The sequence below is a fragment of the Trachymyrmex cornetzi genome, unplaced genomic scaffold, assembly GCF_001594075.2.
Source record: "Trachymyrmex cornetzi isolate Tcor2-1 unplaced genomic scaffold, Tcor1.1 scaffold392, whole genome shotgun sequence".
Classification (NCBI taxonomy): Eukaryota; Metazoa; Arthropoda; class Insecta; order Hymenoptera; family Formicidae; genus Trachymyrmex; species Trachymyrmex cornetzi.
Window position 1 is genome coordinate 166,903 of NW_017298663.1, and position 16,727 is coordinate 183,629.

General features: G+C 37.1%; 3 protein-coding genes across 4 annotated transcripts; 2 read left to right on the plus strand and 1 right to left on the minus strand.

The window, feature by feature from the left end:
• The first annotated feature begins 387 nt into the window (after nt 1-387).
• Nucleotides 388-8,151, plus strand: hob (bridge-like lipid transfer protein family member hobbit). Of its 2 annotated transcripts, none has more exons than XM_018512109.1 (15): nt 388-461; nt 539-665; nt 727-918; nt 1,038-1,289; nt 1,488-1,652; nt 1,724-1,936; nt 2,028-2,295; nt 2,396-2,618; nt 2,708-2,823; nt 2,894-3,226; nt 3,327-5,873; nt 6,021-6,265; nt 6,343-7,399; nt 7,491-7,708; nt 7,798-8,151. In XM_018512109.1, the coding sequence occupies exons 1-15, from the start codon at nt 403-405 to the stop codon at nt 8,080-8,082; spliced, it is 6,300 nt and encodes a 2,099-aa protein (XP_018367611.1). In that variant the 5' UTR covers nt 388-402; the 3' UTR covers nt 8,083-8,151. The 2 variants fall into 2 exon arrangements, with proteins under 2 accessions (XP_018367611.1, XP_018367612.1); XM_018512110.1 differs by having other exon boundaries at nt 2,894-3,214.
• Nucleotides 8,152-9,062: 911 nt separating this feature from the next.
• LOC108764091 (sesquipedalian-1) lies at nt 9,063-10,184 on the minus strand. Its single transcript, XM_018512119.1, has 2 exons — nt 9,718-10,184; nt 9,063-9,640 (listed from the first exon to the last, which is right to left on the minus strand). Exons 1-2 carry the CDS (start codon nt 10,009-10,011, stop codon nt 9,287-9,289), a joined length of 648 nt encoding a protein of 215 aa, XP_018367621.1. The 5' UTR covers nt 10,012-10,184; the 3' UTR covers nt 9,063-9,286.
• Nucleotides 10,185-11,481: 1,297 nt separating this feature from the next.
• Nucleotides 11,482-13,628, plus strand: LOC108764090 (corepressor interacting with RBPJ 1). The gene is made up of 6 exons (XM_018512118.1): nt 11,482-11,677; nt 11,793-11,887; nt 11,950-12,200; nt 12,681-12,807; nt 12,940-13,071; nt 13,172-13,628. Exons 1-6 carry the CDS (start codon nt 11,606-11,608, stop codon nt 13,623-13,625), a joined length of 1,131 nt encoding a protein of 376 aa, XP_018367620.1. The 5' UTR covers nt 11,482-11,605; the 3' UTR covers nt 13,626-13,628.
• Nucleotides 13,629-16,727: the final 3,099 nt, after the last annotated feature.

Here is a 16,727-nt window from a genome sequence, read left to right on the forward strand (position 1 = left end):
TCTTACTTCTTACTCCGTGTATTGTAGACGGGCCTTTACATTTTGAGTGTTGGATGACACCTGGGTGGGGAATCCGAACGCACCCTTGATGGGATTGAAGACTGAAGTATCGACAGGCTTTAGAATTACTGTATTACCGATTGAGTTTATTACTATAATTTGTAAAATGTGTCATCACAAACTGACCGAACTCCCAGTGCTTCGCGCAAATTTTCATGTCATTCTTTGAATTAAATGGAATGAAAACTCTCTTATCTAATTCTTTTTGGTTATAAATATGTTGTAAAAATAAATAATATGTAAACACGAAATATTGAACTACGCCCGCAGAGTAATATCGTTCGAATAGTTGAATATATTTTTTGTTAGGAAACACTTTGTTTTTAAGTATATATTAAAAGTATGACTGGGTTACTTGCATTCTGCATAATCTTTTTAATTCTTTATTGTTTCTTTACTCGGTAAGTGTTGAAATTTATTGTAAAATAATATTATCTTAGAATGAAATAGTTGTACATCACAATTATTTGTTCAACAGAGTGGTACCAAGGCTATTAGCATGGATAGTAAAACGTCGTTACAAAATTCACTTGCGAGTAGGCCATATATCTGTACCTTATTTTATCTTCCGTGATGTCAATGTAACTAAAAATGGCTTTACCTTGGTGAGTTTTTCAAGTCTAAATGGTACATATAATATGATATGAAAGCAATATTTAATTTTAGCAAATTGAAGAAATAAGCATACGAAGCAGTTTATTTAGTAGTGACGTAGCAAAACTGTTAGCTGTTGTTATGAGGGATGTTAGAATAAATAAGGATATTCCAGTTGGTCCGACATGTAAGATAAAGCAGTCCAATGAGTTATTAGATTTTAGAAACAAGAAAATACCTCCAATTATAATAAAATGTGTCCAGGTACATGTGCAATACTGAAGTTTCAAGTTGTCATATTTTTCTATGTATTATAAAAGTGACATATAAACTATATATATTTATATATAGTACATACACACATTTATGACTATTCATTTTAGTTTACAGCAGTACATGTAGAAAATATTAATCTACTGGCTCTTGGCAATGGTTGGTTGGCTAATGGGAATGCAGAAAGTTTAAGTTTAGATGGCAGTATTGTACATGGTGCACGCACACTATTGGCATCTGCTTCTATTGTTGGAGGAACTATGAAATTATTGCGACATGCTTCTGATGCATGTCTCTCTCAAATAACATTTGCTGGAACAGTAGAAGCCACATTTAAAGCTCAAGGAGAGCTTTCGGTTGAGGTATAGCATCGAGCTCTTGTCGCAATATTAATAAATTGATAGAGAAAAAAATAGTTTTTTTGATAACAAAAGTTGTTTGTTGCTAAAATTATAAATAAAATCTATTTTATGCCTTCTGGTATTAAACAGATTTTTAATAAGTAAATTTGATTATCGAAAGGAATTTTCAAAAGGAATCAAGTGGGATCTAATTTATAGACATTATGTATTGGAGTGACGCAAACTGAAGGATCTGGCGGTACAGGTCTCATTCAGTTCTTGAGAGATATAAGTTCACCAAGTACTACAGTTTGTACATGCAGTAATGTACATAATAATTCTTCTAATAACTTAATGACTAGAATAGCACCTATTTTGCCAAAAGTAAGTCTTATTATAGAAATTATAAGCAGTAACAAATATTATTGTTTATCATGCTATCTCTATATTTGTAGGATTTTACTCTGAAAGTTGGTAATTTGTTGATAATAGCTGGTAGAGAGGACAGTAGTATGGTAGGTTTGGAAGGTACCTTACGAAGTCTTCAAGTCCATGCAAAGTTTCAAGCTAGTAGGACGCGATTGAATTTTACTGTAAGCCTGGATGGTTTGTGTGTCCGTGGAAAGGTTCCTATTTTAACTCTACATTCACTGTCGATCGATACAAAGGTAAGAATCAACAACACATTCGTATAAAAGTAAATGATATGAAAACAATGATAATTTTTAATCATACTCGCTCATGTTGTATTTTCTACAGATGGAGGAGAATATTTTGTGTGTTGACATACAACTGAATAATCTGTCAATACTGTATGATCATAGAGACTGGGAATTGTTGCTATACAATAATGAGAATGATATTTCAAAGCCTGTTAGCAACATGTCATTAAAAGATAGATTACCGAGTTTTGAAATAGCATTAAATACCGAGCTATATGATTCTTCATTGAACATAAAATTACCGGATGTGCAAGAAGCATCTTGTGGCGTTACACATATGAAATTTGTTCTGAACTCGTCTACAGGTGGATCATACGTTTCTCTTTTTATTCTTCTTTAAGTAAATCATGAACTGAATTTAATTAAATTAATTTTTGTGATTCGCAATTTTTTTTTCTGTAATAGACAAAACCAAAAATCTAAATACAGAATTAGTCGTCGAATCTTTATATTGTGCATTAAATGGCGCTAATAACAATATCTCCGAAACCTCTCATCAATGGGGCAGTCCACTTTCTATTGGAGTATTATTAGCGACAACTCGTAGCAATGCCATAGGAATTGCAGTTGATGCTTTTATAACAGAATGGAGTTTAGAGCTCGCAAAATTTCTTGAGCAAGCTTACAAGTAATAATAAAATAATTTACGTATGCGATATTAATACTAAAAATGAAAGATATAGCGCACAAGTGAAATAATTATAAAAATAATTGTAGGTGTTACAATAAGTATCGGCAACCAATGGAAAAAAAGGATACGATATCATGCAATTCTATCCAATTGAATCTTAAAGCAACAAACTGCAATCTATTCTTTATCGCAGAAAACGAGTGTAAGTATCTAATAATGTCACGCCATCATAAAAAGAATTCTTTTTTTGTATTATGCGTACTTATTTCCAGTATCTATAATGATGCGTTTGGATGTGGCGACTGTGGAACAAAACGCAAAGCGATTCGTAGGCGTAGCGGAAGGTATGAGTGCGATAACTCTCAACAAGAACGAGCCGATCATGTGCCAACACGCACAAGCTTTAACGCATCCATTTCTGGCAATACGAAAGTGCAAAGCTGCGATTAATTCTGACGCCGTGAACATTAGTCTCGATGGGACTAACTTAGCATGGAGTCCTAATTTACATCTTCGCTTATTGCAATTCTGGGTGGAGTCTGAAGATTTTAGATCTATTGTCAGAAAAGAAATGAGCGTGACTCGTATCGAAGGTAATATCGAAGGTACCATTAAATTAATGCTAAGAATTAGTCGCGGTCAATTTTTTAGTGTAATTACCCTTACAAACAGCACGAGACGCGGTCACAGTCAGTTTATTTTCAGAAGTGCAGAAAAAGAAACGCGTTTTAGATTTACTAGCCACAGGTGGAATCACCGTCTCTATGGATATTTCTACTAAACATTTTTTAATACTGACGTCCGATCAGCTACGCTGGTCGCAGGGTGAATGGAGACTCACCTACGTTCGAGTTACCTTAGACATGGCTGATGTAATTATGATCGAGGGTTTTGAATTAATTAAAATAACCGATAACGCAGAAGTGCGAGCAGAGAGACAAAGCAACGAGGGTTTTGTATTGGATTGGAACGAGTGCTGGGCAGTGAATATCGATTCCATTAAAATTTGTTTTCCGTATGAGCATCAGTTTACAAACGCGATACAAAATGAGTTGCTTAGCATCAGAAAGTGGCTGAAAGAAATTCATTCCTCGAGCATACCTAAACAAGAGTTCTTGCCCTGCGATTTCATTATCAAAATCAAAGAGTGGACGTTCGAGCTTAGCGATGATCCGTTTGAGGTACGTCTGCGCGACAATTACGAGCTACTGGAGGATGAGTACAAAGAGAGCTTGAAACGACAGGCGATGTTGGATACCAAGGTACAGGAACTTTGCCGCGCACACTTATTGCTACCACAAGGAAAAGTCGAAGAATTATACGCCAGCTTAAATAAAAAAAATGCAGAGATCTATGTGCAGAGATGGAAACAAATGCAACGAGCAGGCCCCGCGAGAACTCGATTATTCGCCTGGACTATGTTGGATTTGGAGATATTAGCCTTAGCAGATCCGTCGATAAATGGTACGGAAAAGGCAGTGAGAGCACTCCGAGAAATGGACTCGGAAACACCTTGGCCCGAGGATGGTCTGGAATTCAACGCGGTATGGGTCCGCGGTATCAGTCTAAAATGCGCCGAGTGGAAGCTTCAACTTCGCGATTTTCCGCAACCACTGCTTCTGGTGGAAAATTTGAATATATGGGGCAGATTAGCCGGGGCGGAAGCTTTAGCACCACCGAGAGCGAAGAGAACTGTTAGAATTGAAATCGGCGCGCCATGGGAAGATATAGTGGTGGAAAGAGGAATGACATCTCTCAAGTATTATCACGATCTCAATTGGGACATCGACAAATTCCGATATGCGTTCGGTCCATGCTGGGAGCCAGTGATAGCACAGTGTAATCTCAGTTTCGAGAAGATCCTTCATCCGTCGAGAGATCCAAGCCCGCCATTGCCGTTCTGGGATAAAATGCGACTAGCTCTTCATGGTAGACTGACACTCTGTGTAAAACAGTTAACAGTACTGTTGCATGGCTCTCTGGATCCATATAACACCACGGAAGAGATGGAGCTCACATGGACCGGATTGGAGCTCGACTGGACGCAAGGAAAGATCATTATTAAGGGTGATCTCGATGTATATGTGCGTACAGCTAGTAAATACGACGACTGCCGATTACTACATTTACCTAACGTCAGATTGAGCGTTAAATTAGCATGGGTATGCCTAGGTGATCCACGTGATCATCACGCTGCTATACCCTGCGCTCCGGATCGATTGCCTGAATATTCGAGCAATCAGGAACACGATTCGTTTAGAGCGTTTCGCTCTCAAAACTTGAACGTCAGTCTCTCATTAGAAACCAAGCCAACTGGCTCACCTACGTTGACTAGTGCGCCAACAGCACTGCTCTATGGCAGCACGTTGAGATGGTTCGAGAATCTGAAATTAATTTTGTCGGGCGCGACGAGACCCACGAGAAAAGGTCCGTTGTTCAAGAACATTCGGCCTAGGAAGAAACAACTTAGCAGACACTACAGGAAGGTCCGGCTAACCTTGGCCTTTCATCGTTTTCACGTCAATTACTGGATGTCGTTCGCCATGCAGAGAGGTTTCGAGGTGACCGGTGGTCGAGTTGCCTGCAGCTCGGAGCACAACCTTGCATTGCATCCGATTGATGATGGCCTGGTTCATCGACCACGGGCAGAATGGTCCGTCATATATATGAATTGCGAACTAAGCGACGCCGAGATTTGGTTGAAAAGCGCATTACAGGAAGACGAAGTGGAGAGCGCATCGCTGCGTCAACCGGTCGAGAAGTGTTACTGCTTGAGCGTGGCCCGCGTCAGCTACGGCAGAGAGGCAATGGTTGCTGGGGTAAGTGGCGACACACCAATTCACAGATTGGTCGTGCACGACCTGCGCGGCGCCTGGACCAAGACCAATCGAGATGTTGCCTTCGCTCTCTTTGACTCCTTCATCAAGACGCAGCAACTGAAAAAGAATCTGTCAACTGCAACACTAAAGGGTTTCCACAGGGATAACAGCTCAACGCTCAATCCACACAAAAATCGTGCTGGCAGACCGATTGTTGTCGATCAACAAGGTAGTTCCACACAGGTCGTGACACCGTCGTCCTCCGTGAAGCCACAGCAAGGCGAAGCGGCGGGAATGTTGCAGAGATTGATAGCAGAGGCCACGAACAAACCAGTGGCTTTCAGCGACGATCTGTCGGTGCAAACTAGAGGACAGCAACTGCGCGGACTAGCGGCGTGTCACCAGGACGACGTCTTGCATAAGAACTGGCTGAGTACGTAGTTTGGTCTCATCCTCCGCACAAAAACTCTATCCGCTAAATGTTAATAAATGATATTTGTGTAAAACGAAGATTCATTTGAGACAAGGACAATAGGGTAAAAAACAAAAGATTTAACAACTAAGACAAAATTCTTTTCAGTTGCTCTAGTAAACAGTCAAGTGCTGTTGAAGGGCATCGAAACCCGGGGATACGTGATTCTCTCAGCAGCCAAAGCGGAAATACTACAGAGAGTACACCATCCAGTTTGGAAGGAGCGATCTCTCGTTCCGAAAACGACTTGGGTCGGCTCGTTAGAATGTATGCAATACTATGCTACTGTAAGCGCAAACATCGACGACAATATTGATGACAATATCATGTGGTTGACATTGGATAACATTCAAGTACGTTAGTATCAGAACGTAAATGGTATTGTGCGCAGAGCAAACTGTATGTTACACTATATTTCACTGTATTTTAGGAGAAAGATTCTACTATCATAGCCGGTCTACCGGACGTCCCGGCTCTGGTGGGATCTGGTCAGAGTGTTGGTGGTGTAGTCAGTCAAACAGTAGGAGGTGGCGGCGGACCACAGCATCAATTACAACGCATAGTGTCCCGATGCAAGTGCGAATTCTTCTATGTTGGTTACGGACAGACCTTAGATGTAGGTTCTGTGGACCAAGTGCCAGCTCCGCCTAGAGAAGAAGTCAGCCCATGGGAAAGGAAGGATCTAACCGCGGCCGACGCGTTTACTTTGATGCATCATGATCTGGATGTGTGCACCAATTCATTGCAATATGCGATGATCCTGGACATAGTTAACAATTTGCTACTCTATGTGGAACCCAGGCGGAAAGAGGCCTCGGAGAGGTTACAAAGAATGAGATTCCAGTTGCAGCTGCATTCTGTCGAGGATCAAAAGAGACCGATACAGCAATTACAAAACACGGTGCGCGGCTTGGTGGCAAAATTGAGACGGTTGGAACGCGAGACGTACTTAGTGCAGAAAGCGCTAGCCGACGAGTCCAGTCCGGAATTACTGACAAAGATGGAACGTTTAGAAGCGAGCGTATTTGAATGTAAGGAACAACTTGGTGCCAAGGCGGAGGAATTGGACGTCATGTTGAGTTGTTACAAGGAAACCACCGCGCCAGCAACGGCGTCAACTACGCTTAAAGACAAGCCGGCTGCGGTGGCCAGGGTAGCCGAGATTTGTTTTAAACACGCACAATGGAGGCTGACGGACGCGGACGGTCAGTTGGGTATCGCCGATCTTATTCTAACAAATTTTCTTTACACGAAAACTAGCAAGACCGATGATTCGGTGGAACATCTACTGGAGCTAGGATACGTTCGGATGACGAATTTATTACCGAATCAAATTTATACGGAAGTACTTGTACCCACGGAGCTGCAGAGCAACATGCCTGTAGACCGACAAAGAGCTCTTCGAGTATTTTGCAGAGAAAAGGCGCCGGTAGCAGGGATTTCTGTAAAGGAACACTTTGAAATCAATGTAGTGCCTCTTACGATAGGTAAGTAAATGTATAACTTGTGTCAAATACAGCAGAGCCTCCTATGTGTCACATTATATGTGTAGATCATATTTCTTTTTTCTTCACACAGGTTTAACAAAAAAGTTCTTCAATACTATGCTTAAATTTTGTTTCCCTGAGAGAGATCCGGAAGGCATAGAGGAAGCACCGGCACCACAACGTGATTCATCCTTCTACGTACCTATCGAGAGGAGAGACGATGTAGAGAAAATGAAGGAAAGAGCAGACAAGAACAAATTGTTTATATATATTAAAATACCGGAAGTACCTGTTCGCGTATCGTACAAGGTAACATTTTGAAATAAAAAAAAAATTAAATATTTGTTACTTTTGTTCGCCAATTATTTTAAAAAATTCAATACTATTTTTGCATACAGGGAAACAAAGAAAAGAATCTTGAAGATGTACGTGACTTTGCGCTGGTCATACCGACTTTGGAATACCATAATGTGACATGGACATGGCTAGATCTGCTTTTGGCCATGAAGAGCGATTCCAGGCGTGTAATACTAAGCCAAGCTATTAAACAAAAATTGCAAATAAAACCGAGAGGACCACCCGAGGAATCTGTACCACAGGAGGAAGATAAGGCTCGTCTTTTGTTAGGTACCAGACATCTTCCTGGAGACGCGAGAAAAAAAAGCGTATTTAAATTTAAGTAATTTATGCACCTGATGTCTTATGTAACCATAATAATTTATTTGTCGTAGTATTGGTAAACATTACATTTGCAAGCTCATATTTATCATCTAATTAAATTGTACATAATACATCTCAATTTATGGTATGTATATGATATAAATTATATAACAATATATATATATATATATACGTATGTGTGTATGTATGTATATACATATACACATATATGTATGTATATATACACTGTCATAAATATTGAAATGAAACATCTGCATTTTATCTTTTCCATACATCTATCCTGTATTTATAATAAAATTATAAATAAATAATTTTTTTTAATGTAAATTTTTATTACTTTTTCATCAATAAGAGTACTAGCATTAAAAGTAGTCGTGATTTTCTTCCACACTTCTTGCTTGCTTTTAACAGATGTACCATCTATTTTCTTATTTTCTATTATATTTTTATGCTCTGATATGCATTCCAATAAAACTTTCTTTCAAATGAAGTGAAATTCTTCTTTCTTTGCATAAATATATTAGCTTGTTCCATTTTTATATTACGTACATATGTGAGTAACTTGATTTCAGTTACTTTCAAGCAGGTGAAAAATATAGCTTTAATTGATATCTGGTATCTCAAGAAAAGTTTCATATGAGTAATCATTCTGCGTCTCGAGTGAATACAGTTTTAATTAATTTCTAATCAAGACATGACTATTGAATCGTTCGTGTTTCAAGACATAAGATTCCATTCTGAGTATCTCACCTGATATGCTCTTGAGATGCAAAGAATCGAAGATGTGATACTCATATGGAAAATTTCTTTAAAAAATTTACAACAGCTTGCAATTGTTCCTTTTATCATTTTATTTGCAACTTTTTTCTATTATGCCAACATTTTTTTTTGTCATAATAATCTTAATATAGCAATCAAATATTATCAAGAATTAAAAATTATTTAGAAAATTTTCTACAGAATAGAGAGAATATGTTACATGAATAAGAACTATATTTTATGAAACAAATCTATTTTTGTCTAAATTAATTAGTTTTACATCTTTACATACAGACATGTTCATACATACATACACACATACTCAATATAACACAAGTTACGTTCTCCATGTTAATGTATAGCTGACTTTTTGAACCAGTAATTCTCTTAGATTATGTACAATGTTGAAGTATACTTTGTTTAATCATCTATAAAATATATACAAAGTTAGAGAGTTATTAGCGGAGCCTCTGCATTTTTCTTCGCATGTCTCCACGCATTCAGATCTGCCAAGATTCGCCTGCCATATGCTGTATGAAGCTCACGAAAAGTTATTCTAGTCCTAGGTACGTTCTCGGTCCTACCAGGTGCCGATCTAACACTCTGAGACCGATGATGAGAATCTGGTCTATTGAACGGATTATGTCGTTGTCTCGGTGGAGCTTTAGGAGATTGTTGAATCGGTGTGGAAGCTGTTTCTTCCTCTACTGAATCCAACTGACGTTGCAATTCTGTCACCATAAGTTTCATATAATCATAACTAGCACATGCTAAAGCCTTCATCCATTGTTCCATAGATTCCTAGATACCACTGTCTGTCATTAAACACATTTACTTTCAAGCACAAGTGTAAATATAGTATTAGAACGTCTGTTTACCTGGGACTCTGCAGCTAAAACATAACTTCTATTATTTGGTCCATGAAAAACTATCTTAAAGCCAAACTGTTCTTCATCCTCTGCCAATTCAATCGTACAACCTTCGAGCACGATCATGCCTACCGGCTCTCTGTCACCGCGGCGATCAAAATAGAATAATATATTTCCTTTGAGAACACACCATCGCTTGTGATATCCACGATTTATCTCTCCACGTTTATTCAACCAACCTTCACGGTCTACTGGCGTTGCAGAGGTTGCAAATGCTACCATATTCTTCTCATTGATTTTCATAGTTTTTAACAACGTACTATCAGTCAATCAAGAATTTTTCGCTAAACAGCTGCAGCGTGCGATCATCAAATGACTTATATCAAATTGCGTTTAGAACAATTTAGAATCATGATATATACGAGACATCCTCTTCTTCTTCTTTAATTATAAGGCTCGCGCCTCCGTAAAGTAGAGATGGGTCCGAGTGGGTGATTCACATTCGATTATTTTGATATCAATTACTTTTTTTTTTTTTTGGAAAAAAAACCGATTTTTGAACCGATGTTTCTTTAACTCAATTATTCCCTAGACGACAGTTTTTTGTTCGATGTTACTAGAAAGTAGAATTGTTAATAAATTATTTGTGACGAGTTGTGGGTGCTAGAATCCTGTGCTGGATTCACACTGCATCCGATTTGCGTCGTAAGACGCTCTGCAACCAATCAGAAAACAGGATGCCGATGATACGAAGCAAAATCCATCGGAATCCTGTTTTCTGATTGGTTGCAGAGCGTCTTACGACGCAAATCGGATGCAGTATGAATCCAGCAAATCAGAAAACAGGATGCCGATGATACGAAGCAAAATCCATCGGAATCCTGTTTTCTGATTGGTTGCAGAGCGTCTTACGACGCAAATCGGATGCAGTGTGAATCCAGCAATTGGTTGCAGAGTGTCGTACGACGCACATCGGACGCAGTGTGAATCCAGGGTATCAATCATGAAACTTTATTCCTAGGATGGAAAGTGAAAAGTGAAAATTTTAACCATTGAAGTTAATGGAGAAATTTTTCACTTTTTACTTTTCATCCTAGGGATAAAATTTCATGATTGATACCCAGCATAAGCCAGTGTTCAGTGTAAAAGAGATTATTGGGTGCATTCAGTACTACAACTACTCACTAAAGCCTAATGTCCACGATACTAGAAATCGGTCCGAGATCTCAGACAGAGAAAAAATTAACAAATCACATTTGAACAATTTGATCACATGACCATTGCGATTGGTCAATTCTTTCTTCATCCGAGATCTCGGACCGATTTCTAGCATCGTGAACACAACGCTTAAGCGCTCAGTGAGCTCTTGCATCTGATTGGCATATTCCGTTAGATCTAAAAGTATAGACCAAACAGATACGAGAGCTCACTGAGCGCTCAGTGAGCGGTTATAGTACTGAATGTACCCATTAATTTCGACTGGAATCCGTTCCAAACATTTCCATAATAAGTGTCCTGACCTTCTTACTTTTTTGGAGTTTCCCCTCACCTTTCAGGCTTTACCACGTTAAATTAAAAAGGATATTTCACGTTCCGTTCAGGTATTTCATACATTCATGTTTGCGCCAAAAAACGAAGTAACCTAACGAATCCGATTGGCTACGTTATATTGCAATTGCCTTTTAAAATGAAGCATGATCAGCGCTTGCAACTTAAGAAAAAAAATTCGTAAAGTCGATGATAGTGATGAACAGTGATGATCGATGGTAACTAGTCAGACCTGTCAGGTCAGACTAGTGCATGATTGCAAATTTCATGTTGTAAATTGAATGTTGAGAATTGCGGTTATTTTTGTAATAAAATTGCTATCTGAAATTGTGAGGAAAAATTTTTAAAGATGGGAAAGGGATTTAATAATTACATGTGTAAAAAGTTTTTTCATCCGGCGTCACGAGACAATTTGAAGCGAGTACGAATATGTGGTTTAACCTCTCTTTACGATAACAGAATATTTTTAATTCTCTCGTCATATATTTGAAAGGAAAATCATACCCTTGTGTTAAAAATGCATATTGTTGTATCAGGTATGGATGGCGGAACAACAAGCAGAGGCTTACAAGAAAAAGCAGGAGGAGCTGCGAGTGCAGTATGAGAAGGAGCAAGATCTTCATAATAACAAGTAATTAACTCAAAGATATCGTGTAACGAGCAGTTTTGTTCCTAATGCAAAGGTTTTTTCAGAGCGCTACTCAGCAAAGAAAGTAAGGATAAACTTAGTGTCAATTTTATGTATGAACCACCTCCTGGAGCAAAGAAAGAACGGGAGAAGGAAGACAACGAACCTGAATACAAGTTTGAATGGCAGCGGAAATACAATGCTCCAAGAGAGAGTTACTGCAAAGGGGATAGCGAAATTCGAGATCAACCTTTTGGTATACAAGTGAGGAATGTACGGTGTATCAAATGTCATAAATGGGGACACATAAATACAGGTATCTTAAAATTTTATCCAGTAAGATACAAATATGTTTAAACGAATATTAATAATAAAATATTTTTACAACATAATTTTAATAATAAAAATAGCCAAAGATGAGCTCATAATATAGGATATTGATAGTAATAAAATTTAATGTGTTAGGCATATTAAATTTTATTACTATTAAAATTTTGAGTGAAACGAGTTTCGACTCTAAAAAAATCTTGATCACATACAAATCACATACAAAAAATAAATTAATCTATCCGCAATGCCTCACAATATTGAATTTATCAAAGCTCTTAGTTGGTATCTTTCGATATCTCCCGTTCAATAAAGAATGAAATAATCTTAATTATCCTAAAATCAAGCAAACCATCATGATTTTTCATTAATCAACATTAATAAGAAATGTACTAAGATATGTTACAATTTTTACATTAGAATATTAGATATTACCAATAGCTAAGAATAAAATGAAAAATATTTTTAGATAAGGAATGCCCATTGTACAGTCAAGCAATGAGCGTTGTAATGGCAAATAATTCGCAGACGCCATCTGCCCCAGACACTATGACTCTCGTTCAACAAATGCGAGAGGATGGTCTAGCTTTGAAAAAGTAAATACATGTGTTATTTTCATGTGTTGTGTTATATAACATTCAAATAAGTTTTGTTAAATAAATTATGTTAAAAATGAATTAATATTGGTGTATATGAATGCTTTATGCTATTGGCTTTTTATATTATAGATCTGCATTAGATGCACAACAACATTTACGAGTTCCAGAACATGAACATCTTATGGTCTCTGAAGATGAGGAACAGTCAGAATTATTATTTCTAAAATCTCTGTCAAAGAAAGAAAAGAAAAGATTATTATTGTAAGTTAATTCAACTACATAATGTAGTATCCTCTTACTATTGATAAAGTATATTTTAAAACTGATGATTAAACAGGAGAATTTACTCTTATAATTACAGGAAATTACAGCTTTTAGAAAGGAAAAAACGTAAAAAAGAAAAAAGAAGATTGAAAAAAATAAAAAACAGTAATAAGAAGCATAGTAGTAATAGCAGTAATAGCAGCAGCAGCAGCAGCAGCAGCAGTAGTAGTAGTAGTAGTAGTAGTAGTGGTAGTAGCAGTGAGAGCGATAGTAGTAGTAGCAGTAACATTGATTCGGAAAATTTTCATTCCAAGAAGGACAAAAAAAGAAGGAAAAAAGCCGACTTTAAAGAAGAAAGCATTTACAAGATTTACAAACATAAAAGGAAACGAAGTTGTGACAAGCACAACTACATGTATAAGAAGATGAATGACCGTGCTAAACATGATAAAGATAAGGATCGTCATAATAGAAAAAGAAAGATTAAATATAGAAATAAGGATAGAACCCATTCAAAGCACAATAAAATACATAAAAAGTATCATAATTAATTACTTTAATAATACTCATTAACTATAGATGTATCATTTATGAAATTAATAATAAAAAGAACGTTTATTGCGCTTAATGCATTTTGCAATATAATTTTATATTGTACCTTTTCAAGGTTATTACGGATAGATATGAATATAAATCAATAATATATAAGGTGTAGTAAAAAGAAATCCATTATTTTTCCAATAGATGGCTTTAGTAATCTGTATCTCGCGTTGTATAAGTGCGATCGGGTTACGCTAGATGACATTAGAAAAATAAGATTTCGTACTAAAAAAAACTCAGTTTTGTGATTGCTTGACTCAGTATTGTTTGAGCGCGCGTCAAAAATGAACACCAGCAAAGAGAAAATACGCCATATTTTACAGTTTTTCTTCGATAAAGGCGAAAACGCAAGCCAGGCGGCTGAAAATGTGAATAGTGTTTATGGTCCTGATACTGTAACAGCCAATCACGTGCAATTTTGATTTCGTCGATTCCGTTCCGGTAATTTTGATGTCAAAGATGCACTACACTCTGGAAGGTCAATTGTCGAAAATGTCAATAAAATAATGGAAATCGTCGAGTTCGACCGTCATGTAAGCACTGTTTCGATTGCCCAGGAGCTAAACATTGCACAAAAAACCGTTTGGACCCACTTGAATAAGGCTGGATACAAAAAGAAGCTCGATGTATGAGTGCCACACGAGTTAACGCAAAAAAACCTCATAGACCGAATTTTCATCTGCGAATAGCTGCTGAATCGCAACAAAATCAACCCATTTCTGAAGCGGATGGTGACTGGTGATGAAAAGTGGGTCACTTACGACAACGTCAAGCGAAAACGGTCGTGGTCGAATCGCGATGAACCGGCGCAAACGGTGGCCAAGCCAGGATTGACAGTCAGGAAGGTTTTGCTGTGTGTTTGGTGAGATTGGCAGGGAATCATCTACTATGAGCTGCTCCCCTACGGCCAAACTCTTAATTCGGACCTGTACTGTCAACAATTGGACCGTCTGAAGGAAGCAATCGTCCAGAAGCGGCCAGCGTTGGCCAATAGGAGAGGAATTGTGTTCCATCAGGACAATGTAAGGCCATACACATCGATAGTGACTCGCCAGAAGCTCCGGGAGCTTGGTTGGGAGGTTCTTATGCATCCACCTTATAGTCCGGACCTGGCTCCAAGTGATTACCATCTGTTCCTGTCTATGGCGAATGATTTTGCTGGTGAAAAATTCGCCTCAAGAGAAGCTTGTGAAAATCGACTGTCCCAGTTTTTTGCCAATAGGGACGAGGGTTTTTATGAGAGAGGCATAATGGAATTACCTTCAAAATGGCAACAAGTTATCGAACAAAACGATGCATATTTGACCTAAATCAGATCATTCTAACTATACTAAATAAAGCCTTCAATTTCATGCAAAAATAATGGATTTCTTTTTACTACACCTTATATATCAATGATACGTGCATATTAACAGAATAACTTGAATCAATTACAGTAATTTATTCAATGACAATGAAACATTTCTAATAACAATTTGTAATACAAACATTAATTATATGTTTTATTATAATAGCATGCACTTTATTACAAATCAATGAAGCACTTTAATATATTGGTATTTTAGTGCGTGATACACACACACATACACACACACATGTATATACGTATGATGTGTATAATGGAATACATATATGTACATATATATGTCTTTTGCAACAATACATAGGACCATTGGCAATGTATGTGTACATATATGGATACAGGGTGTCTCAAAAATAAGGTAGGAGTCGCTGTCGAGGTGCGATGGGTCGTATTACGAATTCGGGCGGCACGGCTTCACCGCACATTGGCTTATACGTTTTCTTTTTTAATTCGAAAATTACAGCGAAATGGTAGACTTTTTTGTTCCCCTTGATCCATTTTACGCCCACAATGCGGCTCCTACCCTATTTCTGAGACACCCTGTATACGCATATGCACACATGTGCATACGTATGTATATCTATATATATATGTATATATGTGTATATATATGTATATTACAAATATTAGCTAGATTATTTTCTTATTTTTTTATACGGCACGCATTATTCAAATAAGTCATAGATAATATGTGTATAAGTTTTTCTCACTCTATTTCGTTTCTAACACGGCTAGTAACAATCCATTCTTACATATATATTTTTACATATATAATGTACGAATGTATATTATATACGTAATACTAGCCACGTTAGGCTTTGAACACTTGGGCACTTTGAAATCTGCGTGATTATTCCTCTTGCAAATGGATTACACTTTCAATGCAGTACAATACTATAACTTTGGGAAGTAATCGGATTGGCAGCTATATGTACAATTAATCTATTATATATATTTGATTATATATTTTATAAACGCAACAAAACTTGATATATATACATATACAGGGATGGCATGTATTTGAAAAACAGTATTTGTAAGCAACTGTAATTTGTATTTTGTGTTTCAGTAGAGCATACAAAAATATTTTGTAGTTTGAATTTCAAAACTAATAGCGTTTTCAGTCCGGCCAGGTTTGCACCAACCTGGGTTGGATTAATGGCGTTTTGTGCTCTCCTATTGGTAGAGCGGGTGATGTCAACCAATAGGAAAGATTAATCCAACCCAGGTTGGTGCAAACCCAATCGGACCGAAAACGCTATTAGATTGATAATTAATCTTATTATTTGAATTACAAAATATAAAAAATTTTCAATCGTTTGATTTTAAATACAAAATGCGTATGTAATACTTTCATGTGCTCTGCTGAAATACAAAATACAAACTACATTTATATTGCAAATATTATGTTTTAAGTGAAAGTATTTCAAATACAGGGCCCAGCCCTGTACGTACATGTTCATACTTGTGTATGTATAGATAGTTAAAAAGAAAATACACTTATTACATTATTGAAACATTTCACATATTTTTATACTAAAGAGCAATTGTAATAAATTCTATCAGAAAAATGCCATTCCTTAAAGTGCATCATACTGTTGTGCTAAATAAAACCACTAGGACCGGTTTTATTTTGTGTGTGTGTGTGTGTGTGTGTGTGTGTGTGTGTGTGTGTGTGTGTGTGTGTGTG